Raw genomic sequence first — 14,509 nt, 5'->3', positions numbered from 1 at the left:
GGAGTCAGTGCACGTACCTCATCCGTGGGCCCGGGGCCACGTCATCCAATTGGATGGCGACGTCACTGTCCCCGTGGGCCCCGCGATGTGCAACTCCCGCTTTTGCGCTAGTGCGTGCATGGACAAATCATACCCAGCCCTCGTGTCCGCATGTGCTATTTGCAAAAAATATGCTGGTTGGTGTGGTGGCTTTTGCCTATTTGCAATGAAGGGCTCGTAGAATAAACTTTTTAGGATTTGAGGCTACGTTTGGGGAGAGCGGATTTTAACCAATTTATGATTTTTTTTATTACCAAACAGCTAAAGCACGAGGCTGCATCTTTGTTGCGGTTTTGGACGATAAGGACACCATCTCCTACCAATTAAAAGACAATTCTTCCACCATGCCAACGTTTTTGTCCTCATCCATTTCCTTGGGCTTTTGTATATGGTCTCATCTCTCGTAGGCTTTGTTTGAATATTGTTAACCTCCCCACCCAAAAAAGAAGAAGAAAAGAAGCATCGGCAGAAAAGAAAAAAAATCCATATTACAACGACACAAAAAATGCTCCCTATTAACTGTAAGAGAAGAACGCAAGCCTTACAATTTTTTCATCATTTCCAGTATTACCACCTAAGAGTTCGTCAGCTACATATCCAAACACCAAACATGTCGAACTCGATATAGAAATGGATACTCTCCTTCTTCCCGAGAACTCCATGTCCTTTAGGACGCGGACTGGTGGACCTAAGATTTTCATCATGCCTAGACGCAAAAATCCAGCCAAAGTTTTATCAATTTTTTAATCAAAATAGGCTATACCGCCGACCGGAAGCTTGGCACGGCCTTAGGGATGGTTGGGTCCTCCTATGGACGTGGACATGATCTTTCTTACTCGTATGCCGTCTTTGCACTAATCAATGAACTGGTTGCAATTTTTATAGGATAAGATTTTTGTGGTAGAATATGGAATAGAGTATTATTACCAATCCCAAATCTCATACTCATGTGAATCCATTTTTCTTTGGGAAAAAAAACTTCTCCATTGTTTCCTGTCAACCAAACTACCCGGAGAAGAAAACAAAGTAACACGGAGGGGTGATTTGTAAAAGAAGCAGCTCTTTGGGCTTTCCAGTGGCCTGTATCTCTATCCTGCGGAGAATCTGCCACCTCCCCGCCGACGCCGACGCCTCCTTGCTTTCTCTCCCCTCCCCTCCCGTCCTCATCGCGATCCCTTCCGCCGCCTCCCCCACCCGAATCCACCGCCCAGCCCAGGTGAGCCGGCCGATCGGTTCCTCCCGGCGAGCCGAATTTGCAAAGCCAGAAATCTGACCCGAGTCCCGCTCAATTCGGTGCAGATTCGGCGGGCTAGGGTTCCGTGCCGGCGGCGATGAAGGAGAAGCGCGGGCTCGAAGCACCCGCCGCCGCAGGCGACGGAGGCCCTGACGCTAAGCGGCCGCGGCCCCCGGCTCTGGCTAGGTTTGAACCTCGTGGAGTTTTCAGTACTTGGTCTGTTGTTTGTATAGCTGTGTGAATTTAGTTGTGATCTAGCGGCGCGTTACGGTACCATACAGTTAGGACTTGGAAATTCATGTTCAAAAATTTACTGCTTGTGAATTGGTGCTGTGTAAATTCAACACCAGTAAATATACTCCTTTGATGGATAAATGGAGGTCTTCTGTTATTTTGGAGTGATGTTTACGCTTGTAGTTGCTGTGCTGAACCATAACTTTGAACTATCAGTTACGGTTTTAGTAACCATGGCCGAGTTGAAGTTTCCTTTCTGAGATTGTACTTTTTGGTTCTACACAGATTTTAAGCTTGATTTGGCGTGACGTGCTGGGGAAACGGCGGGATTCTTCCTAAATTTGTAGTTAACTGTTGAAGAAAGGACAAGATCCACACGAGTTGCTTTGGGAGAGCACACACGTCGTGACCTATAACAGAAACTCCTGCCCTTATCATTGAAATCAATTTAAGAAAAAAATAAAACATAGACACTACAAATTCATTGTATGGTCTTGCGGCATGACTACTCTCATCTTAATATAGCGTGTAAAAGGAGTTTGTGCGTCACACACTTAGGGATCGCGCCATAGTCCAGCTCTTTAAGAAAAGTGTTATACATCGTCCAGCATGCTTCCGGAAAAAACCAAATACACCTTTTTTTGAGCTCGACAGCTTGTTGCCATCTTTAACTCCAGGCTAGTTATTCCCTCCACTCCTTTTCGAATGATGTTTTAGCCTCACACATGATTGAGAAAATACATGAGATTACTGCAGTGTCCATTTTAAATTGCATTCTTTGCTGTCTAATTGAACTTGTTTGTTTATTTAACACCCCGATGGCCAACTGACAAGAATCTACCCAATTAATGGCAAGAACCCAACTCTATATGTCATTCAAAGAAAATGATGGAGGTGTATATTTTGTAGGTTATGTTTATAGGCATAACCTTTATACTCTTCTCCTGTTTATTTTAATAGCCTAAGCATAACATTGTTTAGTGTTACCATATGAACAAATGGAGACATTTCCGGTGCATTTAGCACATGCCACGTTCTTGGTTGTTGTCTGTGTTCATGTACTGTTGGATACTTGGATGTGCTACATGGATCATTGTAGGACAACTAGCAAGTATTGTTTTAGCATCTTTTAGTAACCAGTGTATCTCATTTGCCTGCATATAGCTGTAATCGTGATTCTGTCTTGAAATGCTAGAAGACTGAAATGCACTAACATTTTGATATTCTGTTGTGGCCTGTTGAATATAGGTTTAATGTTATGTGAATGGTTTAAGCGAACATCTAATTGTTAGTGTTTATCTTTCATCCAGATGATCATTTGATCAGGACAATAGTACTTATTCATTCTATTTGTACAGTGTTATTGTTGAAGCACTAAAGGTGGATAGTCTGCAGAGGCTTTGCTCATCACTCGAACCAATTCTCCGTAGAGTGGTAAGAACAAAGAGTGTACATACTAAGCGCAAATATTGTTCACATCTCTTTATGGAATTGCTAAATGTCTATTGGAATTTCGTCTTTCTTTCTTTAGATTGTAATTCCGTACGCCTTATTTGTAGGTTAGTGAAGAAGTGGAGCGTGCCTTGGGAAAACTTGGTTCTGCTGCAATCACTGGGAGGTATGGTATCAAACCAACAATGAAGCAAATATATGGTTAAAAGTCAACATGTTACTTTGTGCGTAAGATTCACCAAAATTTCTGTGTGGTGCTTTGTCCGTGTTACTTGACATGGATATGCCTCTTGTATGATATGTATCAGGTGTATCAGATTATTTTGATTATTTTTGAAATATTGATGCACACTGGTTCATGGCATACAACCCTCTGCCAGACAACAAAACTCATCGTACAATGTAGGAGTATGCAAGTACCCAAGCCAGTTACCCTTCCCCCTCTCCTCTAGTAACCTCCATCTTCGCCTCCAGTGCGAATTAAAACAGAAAATTGGAGGATACTGGCAGTTTGTTTATCAAATTAGTTGGTATGGGTTCATTGAGAAGAAGGTTCATCTCTTGGCGTAGATGGGGCACAATCTGTTCCGTTGTAAACTTTTTTCTTTGTTTCAATCTATAGAACCCTGTTACAACTTAGACCTGGTTCAGGACTGCAATAACGGCAGTGGGATCTTGTGTGCATAGTTGTTCTAAAATGAATACAAATTGAAGATGCTTTGTGTGGCATATGTTCCACTTGGAGATTCTATGTTCCTAGTGCCAATTCTAGCCTAAACGAACTATACTGTAGAATACTTCTTAAGTTTTCAAATGTATGTATGCACAGTCTAAGGGCGTACCCAGTGCTGAAAACTCGCTTACATTGCGGGGTCTGGGAAGGGAATTTCTAGGCAGTCCGTCCCTTGTTTTTTCATGAAAAGAGGCTGATTAGAACCCAGAACCTCCTGAGCACAAGTGGAGATACTCTACCACTGGGCCAGGCCCACCCTTCCAGCTGTATCAGTCTTTTAAGGGAATGTATCGCCGTATTGCCCTTATCCTAGTTTTTCCTAAAATCTTCTAGTTGTATAAGAATTAAGAATGTGGGTGAATTGTCATATTTGCACTTCAATCATTTCCATGTCCATCTTTTCTTCCCCACCTAGGCATTAAATTACCTCATTGACAAATAAAATTAAGTACATAGTTTGCATTCGCTTTGAGGCCTAAAAGGCGAGCGACTGCTTTCGGAACCATCTGATACTAATTATTTGCTACCTATTGGAATAATTCAGGTCTTCTCCAAAGCGAATTGAAGGTCCTGGTGGAAGTAATCTGCAACTCCAGTTCAGGACAAGACTGTCCCTTCCCCTTTTTACCGGAGGAAAAGTTGAAGGGGAGCAGGGTGCCGCAATTCATGTTGTTTTGCTCGATACTGGCACTGGCCGTGTTGTATCTTCTGGACCAGAGTCGTCTGCCAAGCTTGATATTGTTGTTCTAGAAGGTGATTTCAACAATGAAGACGAGGAAGGCTGGACAGGAGAAGAATTCGACAGCCATGTAGTGAAGGAGCGTGAGGGAAAACGACCTATTATAACTGGCGATATACAAGTCACATTGAAAGAAGGTGTTGGCACAATTGGGGAGTTCACGTTCACGGATAACTCTAGCTGGATAAGGAGTAGGAAATTCAGACTTGGTTTGAAAATTGCCTCAGGATTTTGTGAAGGTGTTCGCATCCGTGAGGCAAAAACTGAAGCTTTCATGGTTAAGGACCATAGAGGAGAATGTAAGTCCTCTACCATGATCATCACGTGCCTCCTCTTGACATATCTCTGAAAACTTTGAATTTTACTTCTTTAGTGTACAAGAAGCACTATCCACCTGCATTGAAGGATGAGGTCTGGAGATTGGAGAAAATAGGGAAGGATGGGTCGTTCCATAAGAGGCTGAACAAATCTGGAATTTTAACAGTTGAAGAATTCCTTAGGCTTGTTGTTCGGGACCCACAAAAGTTGCGCACTGTAAGTTTGTTTCTTTTTCACATCCTTTCCTTTTGTTGTTATTTTCGTTCTAACTCGTATGCTGTTCTCCTATGGTAGATCCTCGGAAGTGGTATGTCCAACAAGATGTGGGATGCCCTCGTTGAACATGCAAAAACTTGTGTCCTAAGTGGAAAATATTACATATATTACTCTGATGAGAACAGAACCGCTGGTGCTATTTTCAATGACTTATATGCATTCTGTGGGTTGATTTCCGGCGAGCAATTCTATTCATCTGAGACCCTTGATGATAGCCAAAAGGTTTGTGTTATGGGCATATATTGGATGATCCATGACGATCGTCGTTATGTTTGAACTTACATATTGTTTACATTCATTTTAACATGTCATTCAAGACAATGAATTAAACTTGTCTTATTGTGGAGTTTTGAAAATGGATATGTAGATGGCTGACTTCACATTGGTCTAGATCTGTCCACACACCCTTCTTAATTCTTATATTCAAGAATGATCATCATGGATCATGTGTACTAACTATTAAATTTCTGGTACTGTTATAGTTTGCTTAACACACTGACTGTTCATTAGGTAGATTAAACCATCAAGTATGGCCAGTTTATTCAATGTGTTAGAACTTTTTCTGTGCTTATGTTGGCTGCAGCAGTTTTTGTGATATATGACATCGACATCCTAGCATGCTTAGGCGTTCTCTTTAAATAACTCGCCTTATGAGTATTTTCACCGCTCTAATCAGCAGAAGCGTTTTTTAGATAAAGCCTTGAGTGATTATAATGGTTTTGTTTGGTACAGCTCTTTGCTGATGCATTGGTGAAGAAAGCATATGACAATTGGATGTATGTCATTGAATATGATGGTAAAGCTCTTGTGAATCCTAAATCGAAGAAAAGGGTTGCATCAATTAGTCAAGCTGAGGCGCACGCTCCTCCTGCTCCATATGTGCAGCGCATTTCTTCAACGAGTATGTCAGGCCCATCATCAGCAGGTGAGCAGCACCGAAGTGCTTAGATAAAGTATTTTTTTATATTTTAATTCAAAACTGGGAAAATAGGATATGGAAACGCTGAAGCTCTGCTCGTGGTATAAACATATTAAGCAGATTAACCAAAGAGTCTATGGAGTATATGAATTATGTTACTGTCTCACTGGAATAGCAGTCCTTGATAATAACTATATGTTTTGTTTCATTCATTTCAGGCACAGCTGGTTCTATAGGATATGATGGCAGCCAGTCAGCAACACAGTTTTCTCAGCTTCAAAGTACACCTGCCAATGTTCCCGCACCATATGATGACACCTTTTCATTTTTGCCACCTAGCATGTTGATGGGGTCTGTCAATCAAGGAGCTGCCAGCGACGCCATGGGTCTGGAACTGGGCCAGTTGCAACAAGTAATTTCTCAAGGCCAGTCAATTCAGCCAGCAAACATGGGCTACGATGATTGGCATCGAACCCGTGATAACCAGTATGCTGATGACTTCACCGAGGACATCCGCATGAAAAGCCACCAGATGCTGGAGGGTGAAGACATGCAGCAGCTGCTCAGGGTCTTCAATATGGGTGGAGCTTCTAATGGTTTGGCTGATGAAACGTTTGCCTTCCAGTCTTACATGCCATCCCCATTGCCAACCATAGGTTTCGATGGTGAGCCCAGCCGTCCATCTGGCAAGGCCGTTGTTGGGTGGCTCAAGATAAAGGCTGCTATGAGATGGGGAATCTTTGTCAGGAAGAAAGCTGCAGAGAGAAGGGCACAGCTTGTTGAGCTGGAGGATGAAAGCATACCTTAGACGACACGTGCTCACTGTTAGATGTTACTGTTGCAATGTGAAATACCCCCCAGCTGCTGCTGCAAACTAGTTCTTTGGTTCACATTATTCAACCGAAACTAGCTTCTGTAAATCTACAGCGGGTAGCTCAGTTATCTTGTAAAAAGAACGTCCCTGTATAATTTCGACATGGATTCTCGTTTAACTTTGTACCCGTTTTTTGGTTAAATTCGTGCAGACTATTACTGTAGAAACCGATGTGAATTAATGTGAAACAGCGTTATGCTGATATGGCTAGAAATCTTTTGTGGTCCAGAACTTGTGGAAGGACGGACACCTTTTGTAAGGTTCAATTATTTTGCTGAACTGGTAGTACATGGGCATTAATATGTTACTATTAATATCTAATTTGAACCGACCATAATTTGCCATGTTTGGCCTGGTTCTATCTTGAGAAGTGTTTGTTTGAAATCAGCTATGTTATTTGCCTATCAGAGCCTCATCAACTCAGGAGACGGTCTAGTAAACTGGAAGGCAAATTGAACCAGTGCATATCTTTTCTGTTTCAGTATACTGTATCATAATCATGGCTGGAGCCTGCAGCGGAAGTGGCTACCTATCGTGTTCGAGGTGGCTCCCGCTTTTATGGTTTCTCGTTGACGCCGGCCTCCATGAATGAGAAGGCTACACAGGGGAGGAGCTGCATATGCAGGTAAACTGTACACTGCCTTGCACACCATGGTAAAAGAAAAATCCTCAATCTCCATCGTAGCAAGCATATGAGTTCGACCTCTTTGCGGTTTAATCCCATGATGAAAATTCAGCAGGACTGACAGTGAGAAAATTTAAATTCCATATTTGACCTCTCGCATACGTTGAAGTCTCTGAACCAACCATTCAAAAAATAAAATAAAAGTGTCTGCACCAGCACTGACAGCAACGATCCATGCTCCACGCTATAAGCGCGCGCGAGGCCAACGCTTTCCGCGCGCGCGGGGCCAACGCCGCTACTACGTACGTGAGCGTCCGTGTCCGACTCTACCGAGCTCAGCTTGGCCAAGCAGCTAGCAGCTCCACCAGCGATGGCACCGGCGCTGGCGAGGCTGCAGGCGGCGGCGACATCGGCGAGGGCGGAGACCGTCCTGCGCGGCGCGTGCGCGGCGACGTCGGCGTCGGCGGCGCTGCTGCTGGGGCTGAGCGCGCAGACCAAGACGGTGCTGTTCGTCCGGAAGAAGGCCGTGCCCAGGGACGTGGAGGCGCTCTGGGTGCTCATCGTCGCCGCCGCCGTCGCCGCGGGGTACCACGCCGCCCGGCTCGTCATGCGCCTCTACTCCGGCAGCCGCTTCGCCGGCGCCGGCAACGACGGCGGCCAGAGCCGCAGCAAGGCCGTCGCGTGGATCTCGTTCCTCCTCGACAAGGTGAGCAGTTCTCGCTTAGTTTCTTTCCTGAAAGCATGGCCGGCCGGGGAGCAGTAGAGTTCCTGAAAAACAGGGGGAGGAAACAGGTGTGCGTGATTGGCCCGGCGCCCAACTGTTTCCATTAATGCGCGCTCAATGGAATTATCGTGAGCTGCCTTTGCTTGCCACAGCGACGGGTGAAGGTGTACGTCGCTTTTAGCCAACAGCTAGATGGACGGCTAGCTCATCGCGTGCAACTTGAAATGCAATCGATTTCTGATGAAATTCCGATTCACCTACAAACCTCCCGACTCGCCCTTACTGTCGCCACCGCCGTTGACGTGCCTCTCGTCCGTCTTCGACGGCCCGTGCGTGTCCATGTCAGATGGAGTAACTTGGTATGCATCTCGTTCGATCAACTGACTGACGAGGATGAAAGGAGGCGCACTAACTCAGCCGGATGGTTGCAACGGTACGTCGTCTCCGACAGGGCCTTGCTTAACTCGCGCGCGCGCGTGACAAGAATCTCCATGGATTGATTGATGGCCGACCGTTCGTACGCGCCAACGGCAACACATTAACACTCGATCGTCAACCAGTAGCTACCTATTTAGAGCTATATATATTATCTTGCTGATGAACAAATTAAGCACAATTCTCATCATGTCAGTCCTCGTAGCGTCTCATTAACAGCTGTGAATTTCCGCAGGGCTGCGCGTACGTGGTGTTCGCGAGCAGCGTGGCGGCGCTGCAGGCGTGCTTCGTGGCTCTCATCGGCGTGGAGCCGCTGCAGTGGAGCAAGCTCTGCAACATCTACACGCGCTTCTGCGTGCAGGGCGCCTTCGGCATGGTCTGCGGCATCGCCGCCGCCGTCGCCATGGCCGTCCTCTCCGCCTTCTCCGCGCGTGACCTCTTCCGCCTCTACTCGCCGCTCGGCCGCCGCGCGCAGGCGCAGCACCAGCTGCTGGGACCGGTCACGTCGTCGTCGACCACAGAACTGCTTAAAGCATGAGAAGTGCATGATTATTAGGCTCCTTTTGTGATCTCCGTTTGCCTCTCGATCTGCTCTAGCGGCTAGCAAGATCTCTGATACTGGAACATAATATATACATGCATTTGGTCATGAGTAGTATAAAGGGAAAAAATGTTAAATTATTTCAGGATTTTTTCGCAACAAGATCGAGAGGACCAGGTTTGCCAGTTTGTGAAACCGCGTGTAAGTTTCAATGTTTCATCATGGTCAGTTGGTCATGAACAGAAGCATACCACCTATTTTTTTAGAACAACAGAAACATAACACCTAAAATAGAGCAAATTTGTGAACAAAATATGGCCACTAGCCGAAATGAGGCCCGGTCTTATATATCCTTCTTGCATTTTGCAAAGCGGGCCGTGCAGTGTTTACCAAATGGGCCTATATGTTGCATCGAATTCAACGTGCAGCGAGGTCAGTATGGGCCGTGAATGAATGGAGCTTCTACCAGTTCCCTAGGCCTTTCACAATGGTTTTTTTCTTTGCGATGTATCCTACGTATTTTACTGATGTGGCATGTGGACACAGGAAAGGAGTTATGCTCAAATTGAGGGATTCCGTGAGATGGTTGACGTGTGTGGTCTTAGTGACCTTGGATTTATTGGACGCAGCTGGACTTTTGAGAAGAAAGTTGCGGGAGGAGGCTACTGTCGGGTGCGTCTTGATCGCGCCTTAGCGACACCGGCGTGGAGGGATCGTTTCCCGGACGCTACACTGACGAATATGTCAGCCGCTGCATCAGATCATGGACCGATCTTCTTACGATGGAGGCCTGTGGCGAGGTCGACGCACAGGTTAAAGGGGAGATTTAGATATGAGCTGATGTGGGAAGAACACGCTGCGTTTTCCCCATTGGTTGCCCAGAAATGGGAGGAAGAAGGGGAAGCACATACGATGGACGACCTCAAGAAGAAGCTGTCGTCTTTCTCAAACCAGTTGGAAGGGTGGGGGAAGTCCACTTTCGGCCACGTCCGACTGGAACTCAGCAAGCTCAAGAGGAAGTTGGAGAGTCTGCAGGCGGTGCCAGGGAGATTGGGGCCTTCGCATGCTGAAATTAAAGTGGCTGATCGGATCGTGGAGCTTAACCACAGGGAAGAGATCATGTGGCAACAAAGATCCAGGATCCAATGGCTCTCGGCTGGTGACAAGAACACTAAGTTCTTCCATATGCGTGCTAGCCAGAGGAGGAAGAAGAATAAGATTACGATGCTCCGGAAACCTGATGGTCAGATTGCCACGGATGATCAAGAAATGAAGAACATGACTACAGCGTTTTACAAACAGCTGTACACGTCCGAAGGCACAGAGGATATGGAGGCGGTGCTTGGTACAGTCCCTGTTAAGGTTACGGAGGCGATGAACAATAGCCTTGTGTCACCCTTTAAGGAGAGCGAGGTGAAGGATGCGCTTTTCCAGATGTTTCCCACGAAGGTGCCTGGTCCAGACGGTTTCCTGCTCATTTTTTTCAGCGACATTGGGACCTTTGTGGTGCAGAAGTGACGAGAGTTGTGCTTCGAGTGCTAAGTGGGGTGGATGATCCGGCCACTATTAATAATACTATGATCGTTCTGTTACCAAAAGTGGCGAGCCCGGAGGAACTTGGCCAGTATCGCCCCATCAGCCTGTGCAATGTAATCTATAAAATTGCTTCCAAGGTGGCGGCGAATCGTCTCAAGGTGTGTCTACCTGAGATCATCTCGGTGGAGCAGTCTGCCTTTGTTCCAGGTCGACTGATAACTGACAACATCATCACAACATATGAGTGCTTGCATTTCATGAAAAGGAAAAGGGCCAAAAATAGGAGATGTTGTGCTTTGAAGTTGGACATGAGGAAGGCCTACGACCGTGTAGAGTGGAGCTATTTGCGGGCTATCATGCTCCGTTTGGGCTTCCACCGGCGGTGGGTGGATATGGTGATGAGATTGGTATGTTCAGTATCTTTCTCAGTTTTGTTTAATGGAGAGTGCTCGGAGAGCTTCATTCCTACAAGAGGTATTCGACAAGGAGATCCGATCTCACCCTACCTGTTTCTGTTGGCAGCAGAGGGCCTTTCGTGCCTGTTAAAATCAAGAAATGAGTCATCGAACTTAAGTGGAATTAAAGTGGCACCGTCAGCCCCGACGGTCAGTCACTTACTCTTTGCTGATGACAGCCTGTTGTTTTTCAGAGGGATAGGGAGAGTGCAGAGGAGATCAAAGATGTGTTGCGAGTTTACTGCCGTGCTTCGGGACAGCAGGTTAACATGGATAAATCGTCCATCCATTTTGCAAAGGGTTGCAACCAGACGGTTAGAAATCAGATCAAGGATATTTTGGAGGTACACAATGAAACTCTAAGTGAGAAGTACTTGGGCATGCCATCTGATGTTGGCTCCGCGACAAATGGTGCTTTCAAATATCTGCGAGATAGGGTATGGAAACGGGTGCAGGGCTGGCTGGAGCTGTTACTGTCGGCCGGGGGTAAGGAGGTACTCATAAAATCTGTGGCTCAAGCAATCCCTACTTATTCTATGTCCTGTTTTAAATTACCAAGAGGTCTTTGCCACCACATCAATAGCTTGCTCAGGAATTTTTGGTGGGGAAGCAAAGAGGGCAAGCTGAAGACCTGTTGGGTAGCATGGGAGGAGATGACAAAGCCAAAATCTCTGGGTGGACTTGGTTTTCGTGATATTGAGCTCTTCAATTTAGCTCTCTTGGCGAAACAAGCGTGGCGCATGGTGCAGGACCCCAATGCCTTGAGTGCACGGATCCTAAAGTCGGTGTATTTCCCGAATGGCGAGTTCCTGGAGGCGGAGGTGGGGAGCCACCCATCCCGGGTTTGGAGAGCTATCGTCGAGGGAAAGGAAGTGTTGAAGCAAGGCCTTATAAGCCGGATAGGGAATGGGCTGAACACAAATATATGGAATTCCAATTGGATTCCACGTGATGGTATGTTGCGTCCTTTGGTCTGTAGCAAAGAGGATCCACCTATGATGGTGGCCGAGCTGATTGAGGCCCAGACCCGATCCTGGGACATGGAGAAGATCAATTTCTTCATGGCACCAATGGACGCTGAGGTTATTTGCAATATCCCTCTCCCTTCGAGAAGTCATGATGACAAGTGGGCATGGCACTATGACAAAAAGGGAGTGTTCACCGTGCGGTCTGCATACCGCATGCTTGTGGACGCAAGGGAGCGACGGACAGCTTGGCTGGATGAAAGGGGTGGTAGATCGGATGTGAAGGGTTTAGCAAAGGAGTGGTCATCTCTATGGAACATCAAGGTCCCCTCCAAAATTCGGGTGTTCTTATGGCGGCTGGCGAGGCACTCTCTCCCGACGGCGGATGTGCTATACCACAGGCATATGGCGCCCCAAAATTTGTGTGCGTTGTGTGGTGCACAAGACTCATGGCGCCACTCGCTGATTGATTGCAATATGGCCAGATGTGTGTGGGCGTTATTACCCGAGGATCTGGTCGAGCTCATCATTAACATCAATGAACCAGATGCAAAAGGTTGGTTGGCAGCGGTGATCGACGCTGTCTCTCATCAGGAGTTGACAAGAGTTGTTGTCACTATGTGGGCGATATGGTATGCTCGTCGGAAGGCTCTGCACGAGGATATCTTTCAGAGTCATTTCTCGACGCTCATGCTCGTCGGAAGGCTCTGCACGAGGATATCTTTCAGAGTCCTTTCTCGACGCTCTGTTTTATTGACAGGTTTATTGCGGACCTGGATATGCTGGCGCCACCTCCAAAACTGAAGCAAGCAGTGGCGGCGTCTCCTCGGTGGCTGGCACCCCCCGCGGGGGTCACGAAGGTGAATGTCGATGCTGCTATGTCGAAGAACGGGGGCACCGCGGCAGTGGCGGCTGTGGCGCTTGATGCAGACGGCACGTTCCTGGGTGCATCCGCGGTGGCGAGCAGGGGAGTCACGGACCCGGAGACGATGGAGGCTCTTGCCTGTCGGGAGGGCCTTGCTCTGGCGCTTGATCTCAATGTACGACGGCTGCGTTTGGCGAGTGATTGTGCCAATGTGGTGCGTGCTATCAAGGCTAGTTCGGAGCTTGTATCGTATGGACAGATTGTTCATGAGGTTGTAGAGTCTGGGAAGTCTTTCCAGTCGGTAGAATTTGTGTTTGAGTGTAGATCTTCGAATAAGGATGCCCACAATCTAGCTAGAGGTAGTGTTTCCTCTGCTGTTGGTCGGCATGTTTGGTTTCTGAATCCACCTGATGGTGTTTGTAATTCTGTGAACTAAGTTAATAAAGGGTGGAGTCTTCTCAAAAAAAAAATACTGATGTGGCATGTGATTTAAAAGAAATCAGATGGTTGTTTTATCTTAGCTAAAATATATCTCTCACAGGAGCAATTCACTAAGGTTGTTGTGAGGTTGTGGGCACTGTCGGGTGCTAGGCGAAAGACAATACACGAGAAGATTTTGTAGATCTCTCTCGATTTTCGTCTCATGGAGCTAAATATCGCATATAAAGTCAAGCCAATGCGGTCAGTATGAAATGTTACACTAGCAAGTGTAGTCTAGCTTGCTCATCCCGCTAGTTTCATTAAGCTGAATGTTGATGCAGCAGTTTCCCGAGGAGCATCGGTATCGCCAGTACTAGGTATATCAGACCCTTCCATATTACCAAAACGAGTGATGACAACAGTCAGTGTCGTGTCCCTCATGGGGACATTGTTTGTGCAGCTAAAACCTCAGAGGGGGGCTCATTTGTGGAGCTGGAACCAACCGGAGGGACCACCAACATGGACCCGGGGTGGTGGTTTCCCCAATTCCTTTTGTGTAGATATTTGTTTGGTATCGAGCAGAGTTGGATGCATGATGTGGGTTTTGGTAGTCCGCTTTTGCGGTGTGTCCGATGGGCTTTCCACGCCTCATCGTTTGTTTTGATTCAGAGGAACAGGGGGCCTTGACGTGTGAAGGGTGTTCGTTTGCCGGGTATATCGGTCTTCACAAGACTCTTGCATATTTCACGCCCCACTTGCCGTGAAATTGTCCTTGACATGAATGGCCCACTATTTGCCATGAGAGCAACTATTCTTGAGGACCACTTGTTCGATCGATAACGATGGGTAACGATGATGACACTTGTAGCTAGCCTTGATAGATGCTCCTCTATTGGAAGTGTGTGTGGAGTTGAGAACTCGAGATTGGTAGCCAGGTCAGTCGATGCCCTTTGACGTGTCATGTTCCATGATGGCCTGTGTGGTTATCGATAAACTATTTTCCCTGATTTTCTGTTAATTAAGCTGCAACTTTTACTCTCTTAATAAATGAAATGCGAACTATTTTGCACCGTTTCAAAAAATAAGTAGTGTATAAAACAGCCTTGTTCTTACATGGTCAAAAAA

The 14,509-nt window shown here is 46.5% G+C and overlaps 2 protein-coding genes across 2 annotated transcripts; both read left to right on the top strand.

Moving 5' to 3' along the window:
- Positions 1-1,100: 1,100 nt before the first annotated feature.
- On the top strand, positions 1,101-7,032 carry LOC127308050 (calmodulin-binding protein 60 B). Its single transcript, XM_051338815.2, has 9 exons — positions 1,101-1,255; positions 1,339-1,459; positions 2,866-2,941; positions 3,067-3,125; positions 4,237-4,730; positions 4,805-4,965; positions 5,044-5,247; positions 5,758-5,950; positions 6,163-7,032. Exons 2-9 carry the CDS (start codon positions 1,371-1,373, stop codon positions 6,750-6,752), a joined length of 1,866 nt encoding a protein of 621 aa, XP_051194775.1. The 5' UTR covers positions 1,101-1,255; positions 1,339-1,370; the 3' UTR covers positions 6,753-7,032.
- Positions 7,033-7,702: 670 nt separating this feature from the next.
- Positions 7,703-9,288, top strand: LOC127308049 (CASP-like protein 2C4). Its single transcript, XM_051338814.2, has 2 exons — positions 7,703-8,149; positions 8,838-9,288. Exons 1-2 carry the CDS (start codon positions 7,814-7,816, stop codon positions 9,138-9,140), a joined length of 639 nt encoding a protein of 212 aa, XP_051194774.1. The 5' UTR covers positions 7,703-7,813; the 3' UTR covers positions 9,141-9,288.
- The last annotated feature ends 5,221 nt before the right edge of the window (positions 9,289-14,509 follow it).

Source organism: Lolium perenne, chromosome 6 (assembly GCF_019359855.2).
Source record: "Lolium perenne isolate Kyuss_39 chromosome 6, Kyuss_2.0, whole genome shotgun sequence".
Taxonomy (NCBI): Eukaryota; Viridiplantae; Streptophyta; class Magnoliopsida; order Poales; family Poaceae; genus Lolium; species Lolium perenne.
This window is presented reverse-complemented; position numbering and strand designations above follow the sequence as displayed.

Coding starts and splice junctions, on each gene's coding strand:
- LOC127308050 (XM_051338815.2), top strand. CDS start 1,371: ATGAAGGAGAAGCGCGGGCTCGAAGCACCCGCCGCCGCAGGCGACGGA. Junction 4,731..4,804: donor TAAGGACCATAGAGGAGAAT/GTAAGTCCTCTA, acceptor TTACTTCTTTAG/TGTACAAGAAGCACTATCCA. Junction 5,951..6,162: donor GTCAGGCCCATCATCAGCAG/GTGAGCAGCACC, acceptor CATTCATTTCAG/GCACAGCTGGTTCTATAGGA.
- LOC127308049 (XM_051338814.2), top strand. CDS start 7,814: ATGGCACCGGCGCTGGCGAGGCTGCAGGCGGCGGCGACATCGGCGAGG. Junction 8,150..8,837: donor TCTCGTTCCTCCTCGACAAG/GTGAGCAGTTCT, acceptor GAATTTCCGCAG/GGCTGCGCGTACGTGGTGTT.